At 44.3% G+C, this 15489-nt stretch overlaps 1 protein-coding gene across 3 annotated transcripts in view; it reads left to right on the forward strand.

Annotated features, from left to right (window-relative positions):
• Positions 1-1148: 1148 nt before the first annotated feature.
• BAZ1A (bromodomain adjacent to zinc finger domain 1A) overlaps positions 1149-15489 on the forward strand; it is a 65920-nt gene continuing 51579 nt past the window's right edge. For 2 of the 3 annotated variants that reach the window (XM_075753983.1, XM_075753985.1), the window contains exons 1-3: positions 1149-1586; positions 2292-2441; positions 9661-9939. In XM_075753983.1, the coding sequence (XP_075610098.1) occupies positions 2329-2441; positions 9661-9939 (392 nt within the window). In that variant the 5' untranslated portion in view covers positions 1149-1586; positions 2292-2328. Of the gene's footprint in view, positions 1587-1943; positions 2442-9660; positions 9940-15489 lie in introns of those variants that run through there. The other variant, XM_075753984.1, reaches the window with a different exon arrangement.

Here is a 15489-nt window from a genome sequence, read left to right on the forward strand (position 1 = left end):
AAGTGTTGCAAAATCTCACTGTAATTATAAGAGCTGGCAACACTAAATGTCATAACCATGGCATACTCTACAGTTTTGATGCAAAACGAGCTAAAAATTACCAGATGTTAGATAGAAATGCATTAACTCAAGTTGCATTTGTGCCCTTTGCTAGAAAGTAATTGAAAACTGAAAGTGAAGCCAACTGGCAAATGGAAATAAACTGGTAGGACTCAGGAGTTAACCTGTTTTGTAGCTCCAGCTTAATATTTTGTAAACTTATCTAGAAGCAGCAACATTTCTCACTGCTTTTGATTAAAACCCGATCACTTTTTAAACAAAGGAATTCATAGATTGGATGTAAACATTCTTTTAGGTTTTAGTCACACAGGCTACAGCAATGCCGATCGTTGCCTTTACTTGCAGAGGTAAAGAAAACAACCTATGCACAGGTGCAGGAAACAGCATTTGAAGTTTTCAACTTAAACTATTTAGATATCAGCCTTCAGATATTATTCACCTCAATAGTTCTATGGAGTTTCTACAATTATTCTGTAGATTTTTCATGTAAGTGCTGGACCTTGAGATCATCAACTGTAATAGATGTGGACTTTCTGTTTTTATGTCTTCAAGCTGGCTAGCACTCTTAGGAACACAATTAAATTAACACCCCAGTTTTAATTGCCAATGGCACTGTAAATGCATTAGTGAAAAAAAAAAGCGGTGAAAAATTAATACCCTAGTAAAACCATGTAGTGACATTTTCAGTGAAGTGGAGAAAAATGAGGCAATGTTAAGGGGCCCGCGTACAACTCTTAGGCTGATCTTAATTTCTATGTAATCTCACTTTCAGCAAAATATATCCGTATGCCCCGGTACGCTCTGAGAGCGGCATACTCCTCGGCTTTTGGGCTGCAACTGAGAGAGAAACGTGTCCGGAATTGCACTGTCAAACGCCGAAACGGCTGTGGATCGGCCGGAGGGAGCAGCCCTGCCGGAGACCCGCCCGCCCTTGCTCGCAGGGCAGGTACTGAGGACAGCGGATCGCTCCCGCTCCCAGCGCCTGGTGGGTTCCCAGCTGCTCGGCGGCTCCTCGGCGCCCGGTTTCGGAAGCGCTGGTAATGCCGGTGGCAGGAAGCGCGGGCAGGCAGCGCCGCAGGCTCGGCCGCCCCTCCGTGCTGTGCCGTGCCGTGCCGTGCCCTGCCGCCCGCAGCCCAGCCCAGCCCAGCCCGGCCCGGCCGGCAGCGCCGCACGGAAAGAGCCGCCTTCCCCCCCCGCGGTCAGCCGGCCTCGGCCCACCCCCGCCGCACCGGAGATCTCCAGTTGATAATTCAAAAATGGAGGATGCGCCCTCTCAGCCATTAATTAATAATGTAGCTCGCTGTCTTCCTGTGTGACACACGCTGGAAGGCACCGAGCGGCCAATAAAGATGTAGGGGAGAGCAGGGGAAGGCTCCTCCCCGCAGCTCTTCCTGATTGAGGGCTTGAAGAAGTAGATCAAAAACTTCCCAGGAGCCGGGGGGGGGCAGAGGACAGGGGAGAAACGCGGCAAGGGGGACCGCGCTTCACGCCGGCCGAGCAGCGAGGGCAGCCTGCGGCCGCACCAGGTGGGCAGGAGGGGAGGGAGACCCCCGCAGCCCCCTTCCGCGGCAGGCCGGAGGGCCGGCAGCCCCCCGCTCCGCGGCCGCGCTGTCCCGTGGCGGCGGAGCCCCAGCGGCGGCCGGGCCGGGGTGAGGCGCGGGGCTGGAAGGGCGAGAACCCCCATTAGGCAGCGTCCCGGCAGGAAGGGAAGGAAGGAGATAAGTGGTCGGCGCTGCCCCTCCTGCGTGTTCGCTTTGCGGGGAGGAGAAGGAGGAGGAGGAGGCGGCGGGGGAGTGGAAGTTGGTGTCCGGCCCGGCGTGTGTGGGTCAGAGGCGGGGGAAGGGGGGTGACCCGGGGGCAGGGGAGCCGGAGGAGACAAAGCGCGGCGGCGGCGGCGGCCGGGGTATCCCCGAGCCGAGCACGTTGCGCGGCTGGGGCGGGGGGCGCCGCCTCCGCCCGCCGCTCGGCGTCACGGCCCCATTGTGAGGGAGAGGGAGGCGGAGGCGGGAGGAAGGATCCGCCGCTCGCTCCGCGCGCAGTCCCAGGCAGGCAGCGGCGTGTCAGGCACACAAAAGGCCGCCGTGCCGCCGCCGCCTTCTCCCGCTCCTCCGGCTCCCCCGGGGGGAGGGACACGCCGGGCCCGCTCCCTCCTCCCCGGGCCGGGGGGCGCAGCTGCCCGCACTCGCTCACTCCCTCGGTATTTTTTATTTTTTTTTCCTTCCCCCTCGAAGCGAGTCCTGGGGCAGGAAGAGAGCGCGGAGCGGGGCGATGCCGCTGCTGCACCGAAAACCCTTCGTGAGGGAGAAGCCCCCCGCCGACCTTCGGCCGGACGAGCGCGTTTTCTACTGCAGGGTCACTAACGAGATCTTCAGGGACTACGAGTAAGAAACAACCCCCCTGCCTGTGTCCGTCCGTGTGTCCGTCCTGCCCCCCCCCCCCTTCGTCCCCCGGCGGCGGCGGGTGGGGAGCGGTTTAACCCCCGAACGGCTGACACCTGGGCGGGCGGGGAGGGGATTCCCCGGCAGCGCCGCGGGGTGCCCTGCCGGGGGGGGGGGGGCGCGGCTGGCGCCGAGCCCGTGCCCTCCCGAGGGGAGGGGGGGGGGAGAGGGCGGATCTCTCGCCCGGGGCAGGGGGAATCCCTGCCCCTCCTCGGCGGGGGGTATCCCGCGGCCCCCTCCCCTCGCGGGGAAGGAAGGGAGCCGGGTCCCTCCACACCGCCCCCGCACCGCTCCTTCCGCGGTGTCGCCCTCGTCCCTGTCCCCCTGCCCCCGCCGGGGAAGTGAAAGTTGCGCGTGTGGGAGGCGGCGGGCGGCAACGAGCGTCTGCCGGGCCCGGGCTCCCCCCCTCCCCTCGCCCCCGCCGGCAGCCGCGTGTCGGCGGCGGACGGCGCTAGGCCGCCCCGCGGAAGGGGCCGCACCGGGCCCGCTTTCAGCCGGGGCAGCGGGGCCGGCCGCCCGGCATGTGCCGGCGCCCTATTGTTGTGGTAGCGGGCGGGCGGGGGGGGCGCCGCCTGCGGAGCCCGCTGGGCTCGGCCGGGCTCGGTTCCCCGGCCGGCTCCCACCGCGGTTAACCCCTTGTTGTCGGCCCTCCGCCGGGCCGGGGTGTCAGAGCCGCCGCGCCGCCCTGGGCCGCGCTCGCCCCGCCTCCGCGGGGAGCCGCCGGCTGACCCGGTTGGAAATGGCTGGCTGGCCCTGTCGCCCGGCGGCTCGGCCGGGGCGGAGGGGGGGGAGCGCGGCCCGGGCGCGGGGGTCGCTGCACCTGTCCGGCGGGGCGCGGGTCCGCAGCCGGAGCCCTCCCTTCCCGGCCGGGCACCGGAGGTTAAACCCGGCCTGGAACCGGGCGGGCACACCTGTCCCCTCAGGATCTCTCTTTCTAGGGAGGTCGTTCTCTCTCTCTTTCCGTCCCTTGTTTTTATTCCTTTTTTTTTTTTTTCTTTCTCCGTGTGTAAAAAGACCAATGGAAATTGTGAAATTGTCGCTAACCGCTGAAAGCGTATTGCACGGATAGTCCCGAACTTACTGCCGCTTACTTTAATCGCTTGTAAGAACAATGGACAGAAAGTAATTAGCGAGACGTTTTCAAAAGCTGATAAATGTATGTGTTTTCACCTCCCAGTCTGATCCAGCACCATCCCCGCCTACAAAAAGGCCCCTGCATCCAAATTTTTTTTTTTAAGACGTGCAGACTAATGAGATTAAATCTGAAATACTTTTCATTTGCAGCATATGAAATTAGAGCACACCTAAATCTTTTTCGTGTTTAGACTTGTTTTTCTTACTCAAATACACTTTACCTAATAAAATTTTAAAGAAGTTGGATTAGGTAACTTTGGAGGGTTATGCCTTACTGTTTCCAGGACGATATACTCTGGGGGGGGAAGTGGGGTGTTGAATATGTTGTTGAAAGTTTTGTAAGGAGTGTTTTCATTATAGCGCATTTAAGAACCTAACGAGCAAGAACTGACAGCCTCCTGTCTCTGTAGGAATTAATTCCCCCTCCCCCAGCTTCCAATATTTTGAAAGCTGCTTTTCTGGTTACAATTACTACTATCACATAATTAGATGACTCTCATGTATTTGTTGACACTGCACTGAAATACGTTTCAGGTACGTGTAGTTTTGCTAAACTTTCAGCATGAAAAGTATCTGTTTAAAGTATCTCCCTGCTCTCAAAGGGTTTGGTGAATATTCTAAGTACTCTGACAGGCTTATTTACACTGCAAGGATGTTGTCACTAACAGAAAATACGAAAGACCAAATTCCATATATAACCAAAGTTCACAAATTAAGGGATAAATTTAGACTTGTGTTCACACAGGCAATCCCTAGAAACGTCAGTGGTTAGCTCAGAGGTCAGGGCTTAGAATATGGTATTTGGGGAAACTGCAGAAAACTCTGCTATGCTTGTTTCTTGTGTATGGCTGGGTGTGTGTGTTGGTTTTGTTTTTTGTCTTTTTTGTTAGGTTGGGTAAAATTGATGCTTTGGATTGAAAATTTTACTATGTTTTACTTAGCAAGGTGTCCTAGCACAGATGAGTAAATTTAGATTAATGTTAGTTGTTTGTGGCATAATCTACTGGAGGACATAGGGTCATCTTTAAGCAAGTTTTAAAGACATTGATCCTTGTCTCTGCTGGTTGCAAAGTGCTGCTTCCAATAGCTGATGTCTTCTGAAAACAACATTTCCAATTTCTTTGCCTAAGCAAGGGCAATTAGATTAATAGGGATAGGGAGGACCCACTTTTTAAAAATTGTATTAGCTGTTTCATGAAAGAAAACCATTGTCTAAATCAGGCTTCTCTGAATCTACTTTTGCAATAAAACTTTATTTTTTTTGAGGGGAGAATTTAAAAATTATAGCCTGACTAGATCAAGCGGGCTAGATACATGTGGTAACCTGAATTCACCCTCTTCCTTAACTGTGTGAATACTTTTAATTACTAGAAACAGTTAAGTTGCTTTCTTGTTTGTTTTTTGGTAGGTTTTTTTTTTCTTATTACAGAGCACAAACTTAGTGTTGAAAAGCTTCTTTCATGCCCATGGCAGCTTTAGTAGAGATGAGTACAAATCATACATTTGTATTACTCTTCTCTACATAAGAAATGATTATGTGGGGAGAATTTGGCAAGACTAGTATTTTGTAAAGTGACTTTCCCACTAAGAATGTATTTCCTTCTTAATCTAAGATACCATTGCATAATTTCATAACCCTTAAAAGGGGTGCAGTGAGGTGGCAGTGTTCAGTTGTATTTATCACTAACAGCAGTGAGGGGAACTGATGTTCTTCATGCTTGGTTGTCATCCTGGTTAGAGGGCCAGACCAACAAGAGAGTCTCTGGAGCCATAGTCGTAGCTGGAAAAGCAAGTATGGGGATGCACAAGATGTATGTGATGCATGAGAAACACATTAAACCAGCGGGATGTTACCACCAGTCTTTGACACCTTGTCTGTGAAAGTTGATATAGATGTGTGGTGAAAGCTACTATTAAAGTATGGGAGGTCTTCCTTGTGAAGACAGCCTGAAAAAGAAAATGGTAAGTAGTATAGATACAGTGGTAGGAATGTTCCTCATTCTAAAACACAGAGGGGAAAGAGCAGTTTTGCATCTTCAAAAATTAGTGAAACTTCTTTATAGATTGACTGGTGGAATTCTTGGTTACAGTCAAAAAGAGATCTGTCTGTTTAAAAGGTTTTTTAAAGTGTCCTTAGTTAAATTAGGTGGATTCTTCTGTTTTGTTGAAGAGAAACTCATAAACTTTTAATGTATATAAACTTTTAATGTATTCCTTAATGCATATTAATCTGTAAATATTAAGGAATAAATGTATCTTTCTGTTTGTTTTGTTTGGTTGGTTTGTGCATTATGTTGTAATATGTGTTATTGGCTGCTGCTGGAGACAGGCAAAGTACAAGAATGCTTTTGTAATCCAGAATGGCAGAGTTAGTTTTCTGTGAATACCCTGATTCCACAGCCTATCTAGATTACATGTTAGAGGCTGAGAGGGTCTTCAGGAATAAAAGTGATAATTATTACAAATTAGCCATTCCATAGATTTTTTTTTTTCCCCCCCTGCTTTTTCCTCTTTCAAAAATATCACTTAGTTAACATGGATATTTGACATTCTCCAGTATATAATTCTTCTGTTAAAAAAAACCAACAACAACCCACTCCCCAACTTGTTTGTAGTATATGCTAAGAAAATGAATGAAAGTAAATGGTTTGAAACAAACACGTTCTTGAAACACACTAAAATACAGTAGATCTTAGACTCAATGGGAATACTTGGTTAGTTCAAGAAAAAGGCGTCTGTCATTTCTAGATTGGTTTTTTATATCCATTGCAAGTGCAGTCAGCACAGAAACTGCAAGTAATTTATTTCCAACTTCAAATATCGAACTACCTTCTAACAAATACTAAGTATGTATCAAACTACTTCTCAATGATGTGCTGATAATTTTGCTGTTTAGCTTACCCTGCGTGGAAAACTAACTAAATCTAAATGAAAAAAGACATCCAGCTGAGAAGTCAGCATTAAGTACTAATACAAGGCAACTCAGTTCTTAGTCTCTGCTCCTGGAGTAGTTGAACTGATGTGGATGTCTTCACCATGGCACTGCAGTCCCGTTTGACTTCTTGCAGGCAGATGGGACCATACGCAAGTGAGCTTTGTGTACATGTTTCGTGTGAACTTCCTTCTCCATGTTGTCAAGAGTTACAGAGATCTTGAACCAGTGAGGAAGCCCCAAAGACCGTAATACCTTAGATAAAGATGTAGATAAGGCTTCAGATGTGATGTAGCAGTAGAGGCACTTGTTTTTGTGAATTTAAGTTGAATGTAGAATATGGTCAAGTGCATTATTGCCCTTTTTTAAGAGAAAGGGTATCACTGCTGCTACTACTACTGTTGTCTTGGTTAGGTACCTGTTGTGTCTGCTCTTTGTGTGACATGCACCAGAGAGAGACAGGGACAGAAAGAGTGCTACAAAAAATCCACTGCTATACTGTTGGGATTTTCTTTTCTCCTCTCTCAAAGTTAAAGTGAGATCATTAAAACATTGCAATAAAACTGTGTTAACAGACTAAGCCACAGATGGTTTTGATGTGCTATGTGTAATGACTAGCTAAAGACAAATAATGCTTTCAAAACTGAATGTAATTTTTTTTTTGCAAAATTTTTTTTCTTCCCTGTAAGTTCATGGGGGAAAAAATCCACCCAAAACAAAAGAGGAAATGAGCAACAATGAAACTAGATACACAAAATACTCTTGTATGCAAATAGAAAAATGTTTTCCTCAGATATATTTCAGTTAAAGTAATCTTAGAATTTTGCACTTCAAATAATCATGGATTAAAAAATTTTAGAGAGGAGTTTGTTGGGTGGTTTTTTTTAAGTTGTTTTGTTTTGTTTTTTTGGTGTAAGTTCAATGCTGTTGCTTTAAATAGCATGACTGCCCGGTGTCCCCTCACAAAGAATAACAGCAGTTCTTAAAGGGACACTGTCAGCATCAACCTTGGTCTCTCCCTCCCTCTCTGCTCTCTCTCCCTTTTTTTCTTTTTACTTTCATGATTTTTGAAAATTATGTTCTGGTACATTTTTTTTTAATAACTCTTAGGGTGTGTTTTTCTTTCCTGACTAAAGATAATTGTCAGGAACCTCTTTGGTATGTGAGACACAAAAATATATGTAGACACACACACACAGAGCTGCATGAATATTTGAGTAAATGTTTCTTTATCCATTGAAGTCAGTAAGACTACTAAAAATTACTGTGAATCTAATACAGAAGTATTGAAATGTGGGGCAGGAAGAGACCTGAAGAGATCATGTTTTATGTATTCTATCACCTTAAAAAAAAAAAAGTCTAATGTGTTCTTTAAAATGTTTGACTATTCTGTACCTTAAAGATACTGATTTACCATGGTTAACAACAAAAAAAGCGTATTGTCCTGTGCACAAAGAATGACTGACAGCCATCCGTTCTTCATATATTGAAGAATAATTTCTCTCATTCTCTCTCCTTTGTTCTTCTTTTCTTGTTTAGACTAAGCAAACCCAAATTATTCCTTATTACTTACGAGTGTTAGACCCATGTACTATCAAATATATTAAGAAGATGCAGGTGATAAACACATCTGAAATTTTGTAGCTGTTAAATATTATTCAGATAATATCTTTTCCTCTTCTGTCCTTTTCCCCTTCTTGCAGCTGGTATTCTCCCTAAAGCATCTTTCTCTCACTCAGAGGAATCCTGTGCTCATACAGAAAGGATTATCTGAGCCAGGACCATCCATTGTCCTCAGTCTGGAGTTGCCATTTTCATTTGCAAAATGTTATGGTTCATCTGTCCATCTGCAGCGAACATCATCATCTGCATCAGTCTAACTGATGCATGTTTGCCAGCTTGAGTTTGCAGGGAGCCTAAAGAAAAAAACCTCCAAGTGTGAACTGTCCAATTTTCAAACTCCGTTACTAGAAATGATTTGAACAGTTGTATCATTTTAAAAAGGAGAACACTGTGCAGTGTAGGTTTTTTTTTAAAGAAATTAAACTTCAGTATAGGTAGCTCGTGTAGCATGCAGTGTGTCTGCCTTGAAGTAACTATGTTGAACTGATACAAGGCAAAACAAAACTCAATTTGTCATGTTGTGTGTTGCATACATATCAATACTAATCTGTTAAGATTTTTAAAGGCAGGCAAATAAAAATCATTGTCTGAATGGGGGCATATGGAGAGATTACTTTGCTGTCCGATCACTGATCCATAGTCTATGGTATGTTTTAACATAGTTTTGTGAATAGCTACATAATCTACTTAATCTAGAAAGTTTTTTAACAAACTGCTGTTTTTCTGATACCTGTCAAGAATTGACAGATACTGACTAATGAAAGCTCTTCTTTCTTGATTCCAGTATAATAACTAGTAAGCAAGCAATAACAACAATGTAATTTTAGCATTCATTGGAAATACAGGGAAGGAGAAGAACCAATATTTGCTAATAGAACAAAGGGAGAAGAATCTGTAGGAAAAAATAGTTTAATGCTTTTTCTAAGAGCAATGCAAACAGTGAAGGAATAAAAACTATTTAGAGAACTACTTGACGTTAATTTTTTACCTCTCCCATCTTCTCATTTGTGAGCTAGGGCACTCAAAATCTGAAACTTATTCAGGTTTCAACATGTTTCTGTGATCTTAAGGATATTTTCTGTTTGTACAGTTTTAGACCCTCCTCTGGCAAATATTTGTGGAAATGTGGGGGATGTGAGGAGGATATGACACCTATTAAACTCAGTGTGATTATTCTTATGCATAAGGCTTCTTATACGTGAATATTTGTTTGCAGCACTTCTAGGTCTTGATGCTGTTCCTGCAGTCTGTAGTGAGAGGAGACTTTGGTTTTACAATAGCAATTTACCATGCTGTGGCTAAGAAGTGCTAAATAACCCTTGATTATCTACAGCCTTTGCAGGAGTAGAGCTGCCTTAGTATTTCAGGCTTGTAAAAGAAATTTGCTGCTGTATTAATTGTGAGCAAATTGAAAATGTTAGTTGGAACTCAACCGTTTTCTTTCTTTTCCCTCCCCCTTGCCTTTCTTTTCAGTGATTTTTTTGAACGCACGATTCTGTGCAACAGCCTTGTGTGGAGCTGTGCTGTCACAGGTAAACCAGGACTCACGTATCAGGAAGCACTAGAATCGGAGAAGAAAGCCAGACATAATCTTCAAAGTTTTCCAGAGGCACTCATCATTCCAGTTCTCTACTTGGCCACCCTTACCCATCGCTCCCGACTTCATGAGATCTGTGATGAAATCTTTGCTTATGTCAAGGATCGGTATTTTGTTGGTGAAACAGTGGAAGTAGTTAGAAATAATGGTGCAAGGTAAGTATATTTAAAAATACCTTTTTTTGTTTGGGTGGTTTTTACGTGCACCCTATTTAAACCAAAAATCAGGATAATAAACTCCATGAAACACACTCAAAGTTAGGTATGATGCTTAAGCTAGCGATACTGTTCCTGCTCCTCCCTCCCTTAATTAAGAGTAGGATTGTATTGCTGGGCTTGCTATCTCTTTCCTTAGCTTAGAAGCAGCTGTGGAGACAGGATAGCTCCCTTGGGTCTTGGCACTGCAGGTTTTTGGTCCGAGTGGTGATTTTGCAAAAGAATGTAGGTCCCCTGGTGTGAGTAAGGTGGGTTGCTTGTGGAATGAGATTTAATGAGAAACTAGGAGAAGCTATGAATTAAAAATCATATGAAAGTTTTGATGAATCATCCAGAATGTAATTCATCACATGGTGTTTTCTGTACTCGGAATGGCCCAACTATTGAAAGCTTAAAAGAAAGATGCAAGTTGGATTTTTCTTTTTAGGCAGTGGCGAAAATTGTGACTGCATTCTGAGAGAAGTTATGAATTAATTGTAAAATGTTTGTAATAGGTCATTATCTGGGATTTAGTGTGATGGGTTTTTCCCCCCTTGGAGTTAGTGTTATGCTTACTCTTAGACTGATGTATATATTCCAAGCATTTTTATTGTTATCTTACACTGATTAGAAGAATTTTGAGTTTCAGATGCTTTCTTTCTCATATGTTTGGTACATATGCTCTGTAGTATAAATAAGTTGTTTTATAACACATAGCTAGTTTGAGTCTTTCTTTACAGCAGCCTCTGGGAGAGGAGTAGAAAAGGTCTGTGTTTTGTCTAAATGAGTTTGCAGTTTCACCTGAGTCTTAGAATGGGAAAGACTTAAACATGCTCAGCTTGGAAATACTTGGAGAATGTGTGGTAAAGCCTTTGTGGGTTCAACTGTTGCTGGTTGTTTTTGTTGTTTGTTTGTGGAGTTGTTTTCCTTTTTTCAGGAGTAAGGTGCCAGCTTACACTGCAGAGTAGACAGGGCACAACCTATCAGCTTCTGTAGGTAGCCTGAGGTCTTGGCATGTAATCTGGTGTATACTGGGTGACAGGAGTGGGCTGGTTCAAAACGGTCATTGGGGGCATAGTTGTTGTCTGTGAGTTTTGTTAGTGACTGATCCAAATCTTATTTAAGGCAAATCTTGTAGTACACTAGGAAGAAAAATTAGTTGATGTGCTGCAGGAGATGAGTTTAAGGAAATTTGTATGGGTACATCCGTAAGGTCAGTGCTTAATAGAAAAGCTCTGTATCTCTTCCCTGCCCTATTCCTTTCAACCAGTGAAGTCCCAGTCTACAAAGCCAGGAAAAGAACAGCTTCAGCAGAGTTGCTGCTTTCTGTACAGAAAATCTACATCCAAAGTTTGTTTCTAGCTCTCTCATCTTTATACTTCTCTCATGACTAGACCCAGGTTACCACTAGTATTACAGTTATTTTACAGAATAAGGGGTTTTTTTTTCATCTTTATTTTTAAATAAAAACCTGAATATTATGAACTGTAAGTCTGGTTCAGCTGTTGGTTTTCATTTGCTCAATGAAATGCCTCTATTTTCAATCTTTGAAGATACTGTCAGGTTCCAAACTAATAGCAAAAAGAATGCTTTAGAAGAACAAACTCTTCCTCCAAGAACAGACCTCCTGTGTTTCTATTACTTATCTAAACTGTTTGCTAAAATATTGTGTTGGTTTTGCATGGCAAGGTTTTGGTAGTGGGGGGACTACAGGGGTGGCTTCTGTGAGAAGCTGCTAGAAGTTTCCCCTGTGTCTGACAGAGCCAATGCCAGCCGGCTCCAAGATGGACCCACTGCTGGCCAAGGCCGAGCCAATCAGCGCCTCTGATAATATAGTTAAGAAAGAGAAAAAAAACCAGTTAGTGCTTTTGCAGCCAGAGAGAGGAGTGAGAAGATGTAAGGACATCTGCAGACACCAAGGTCAGTGCAGAAGGAGGGGGAGGAGGTGCTCCAGGTGTCGGAGCAAGATTCCCCTGTAGCCCGTGGTGAAGACCATGGTGAGGCAGGCTGTCCCCCTGCAGCCCATGGAGGAAGGATAAGGGGGTGTAGAGATTCCACCTGCAGCCCGTGGAGGACCCCACGCCGGAGCAGGTGGAGACACCTGAAGGAGGCTGTGGCCCCGTGGGAAGCCCGCGCTGGAGCAAGCTCCTGGCAGGACCTGTGGATCCGTGGAGAGAGGAGCCCATGCCAGAGCAGGTTTGCTGACAGGACTTGTGACCCCGTGGGGGACCCACGCTGGAGCAGTTTGCTCCTGAAGGTCTGCACCCCATGGGAGAGACCCACGCTGGAGCAGTTCGTGAAGGACTGTCTCCCGTGAGAGGGACCCCACGCTGGAGCAGGGGAACGATGAGAGGAGTCCTTCCCCTGAGGATGAAGAAGCAGCAGAAACAACATGTGATGAACTGACCGTAACCCCCACTCCCTGTCACCCTGTGCTGCTGGGGGGGGCGGAGGTTGAAGCCAGGAGTGAAGTTGAGCCCGGGAAGATGGGAGGGGTGGGGGGAGGTGTTTTAAGATTTGATTTTATTTCTCATTCCTCTACTCTGTTTTGCTTAGTAATAAGTTAGATGAATTCCCTCTCTAAGTTTGGTCTGTTTTGCTCGTGATGATAATTAGAGAATGATCTCTCCCTGTCCTTATCTCGACCCGTAAGTTTGTTTTTTCGTTGTACCTTTTCTCCCCTAATGAAAGAGGGGAGTGATAGAGCAGCTCTGGTGGGCACCTGGCCCTCAGTCAGGGTCAACCCACTACAAATATTTATGTGTGTGCATCTTACGTTTTCAAAGCCTAAATGAAAAATAGGCTTATATGTGATAAATACGAGTCTGTCTCGTTTCTTTGTCTTTTGAAATTCAGAATCCTTTTCACTTTTTTTAGATCATCGTAAATCAGTTTTTGTTTGCCCTAACAGAATGGTTTCTACTTACCATGTAAGCTAAGTTCTGTTCAGATAAAGTTGTGATGCGATTCTATCACGTTAAGATAGCGCTATCATTTTTTTACCAGCCTTTAATTCAGTCTTCTTGGTTATTCGAAGTTGTGTTGAGATACATATCCAACAATTTTGTGTTTATGTTCCCCTTTCACAGATCAATGTATTAGTAGGATATAAGCTAAATTTCTTAAGCCTTTGGGTTGGGCTAGATACCGTTCAAAATACTGAAAATTCAGATAAAATCTATTCTCATGGAAAATTAACCTGCTAGAGATTGTATGTTTTAAACTACAAAAGTATAAATTTGTGTCTGGTGAAATGAAGCATGAAAAACTGGCTGTAGCTGATTCTATGCTACTGATGTTCTAGACAAATATATAGCAGAGAGCTAGTTCAGACCTTTCATAGTAAATCCAGGAAACAGTCCAAATAACATGGTAATGCAGAGGGTTTTTTATGCTTAGAGATACATAATTAAAGAATACAAACTGGGAAGAGGTGAGGCATAATTATTCTTCTGCCCATTTAACAGTTGACTTTAACCTGTATTTTGAAGTACTACATTGGGGATTAAGTATACCACCTCCTGTTACGTGTAAATAACGCAGCTATTCAACAGAGTGATTTGTGTGTTTTTGTCCTGTGCAGCTATGTTTTTGTGATCTTTTCGAGCAAAAATGGTCATTGTCCATCTATAGCATAACAGCATCCTAGGAGATGACAACAGAATTTGGCAGATCATGAAAACTCAGTTGTGTTGCGGTGTTGTAAAGTGTTGTGTTGCATTTATGTATGAAGCTTTTTGCGTGTGTAATGTCAGCAGGATCATTTGTTACATGAGGTCTGCGCATCATTTAATGCGAAGCCTACATCTTAATGCATATGTAACCAGGGATTGTTCAAGCAATTTAAGTGTTGATATATTATAGGTCCTAAATTTGCACATGTAATATTCTTGTAGATAGATTGCTTTAATGCAGCTTTCTAGATACTGAACAAAGTAAATGAGAGGGAACCCAAATACTAGAAGGGTTAGCATTTTGACTTAATGTAAATGTTTTTATCTTGAGCATATGAAGTAGTCTGTAGTACTGTGAGCAATGGACAGGTGATCTAGAAAGAGTAAGAGGGCAAGCGCTTTGTGCAGAAGCTAGGCAGAGGATTTTTTTGCAACTGGTGGTTCTTTTATTCAGTTTGTGTGTTCTGGTTGTTGCAGAATCGGCTGTTCCATTGCTTTTTCTGGTCTTATGTCCCTATCGGGCTCTTCTGGTTTCTAGTCTTTTGTTGTGCTGCTCAGTTTTGAATTTGGCTGCTTCCGCCTTGTTGCTGAGGTCTGGTAGGAGGAACTCAAAGAGTTTGGGAGATATTCTGTCTTCCTGTTGTTTTGGTATGTCTGGTGTCTTAACTGCTCTTATCAACCAGAAAGAAATTGCAGAGAAAGCCCCCCAGTCCTATGATGTGACTTGTTCAGGCAGTCTCTGAAAATGATGCGTGCAATTTGGTAATCTAGTAGAGGCAACAAGGAGATAATTCTCCTTGCTCTTCAACTCTTCCAGATGATGTCTTGATTAAAAATGGTCAGCTCTCTTGGTTTGTACGTGTCCAGCTCTTCTGGCCAAAGCGGGGCTGAGTTTTCTCCAAAGTGGCAGCTGTGCTATAATTTAGAACATGAGGTGCTTGGATTCCCAGTTAAAGAACCATAGGAGTTGTGTAACGATGTTTTCCTAGTACTGCCTTCATAAGAGACACAATTATTATTTGAAACATTGGTCAGAAATATCATATAATATAGACAGAAAACTTAATCTCAAATTAAGTTCAAGTTTGTCTGAGTTGCCAAGGAATTGAAAACAGCTGACACTACTGTTATTTAGAATGTCAGATTGCTGTTTATGGAAAGTAATTTATTGAAAAAGGCATGGTAATTATTTGAGATTTTGTTGGGAGGAAAAATAGAGGAATATTTCACGTTAACCATGGTCGGTTAGGATGTAAAATAAGCAGCTAATGTTGCAGTGCACACTTTATTGAAGCAGGGGAAAAATGTTGACCACATCGCTGGAATTGCTTCCTATATTTGAGTTTCAGAACTGAAAGTTTAAGACCCATACCATCCTCATTGGCAGTAACTTGTCCATTTGTTGCTGCCTCAGTACTGTCTTGTATTATTGCTACTTAAAACTTGTGAAATTGATTCTCAACATCTTGGTGAGTTAGTTGAAGTCAGTTACCTGAAAGTTGGAACTACATGGTGTGGAAGGCCTACCTGAAACAACCTCAGTGAATGCCTGAGACCAGCCAAGTAAAACCTACAACTGTGTAACTCGCTCAGCTGTTGGACCTGTTCCTTTCTTCCTTTCTCCTTGAGGTCAGCAGTGTGCTTTTTTTTTTTTTTTAAATTATTTTATTTTGTCAGAGGAAAGACTAGATTTAAAGCATGTGTAAACAACCAGTTGTGACTTATCATCAGTGTTCTGAGACTAGACGCTATCACAAGAAATCATGGCTGTCTTTATTAGGGTCCACAAGTGAGCAGTGCGATAATTAGTTAATTAATCTGTAAGCTTGCAGTCCGA

Source organism: Balearica regulorum, chromosome 5, assembly GCF_011004875.1.
Source record: "Balearica regulorum gibbericeps isolate bBalReg1 chromosome 5, bBalReg1.pri, whole genome shotgun sequence".
Taxonomy (NCBI): domain Eukaryota; kingdom Metazoa; phylum Chordata; class Aves; order Gruiformes; family Gruidae; genus Balearica; species Balearica regulorum.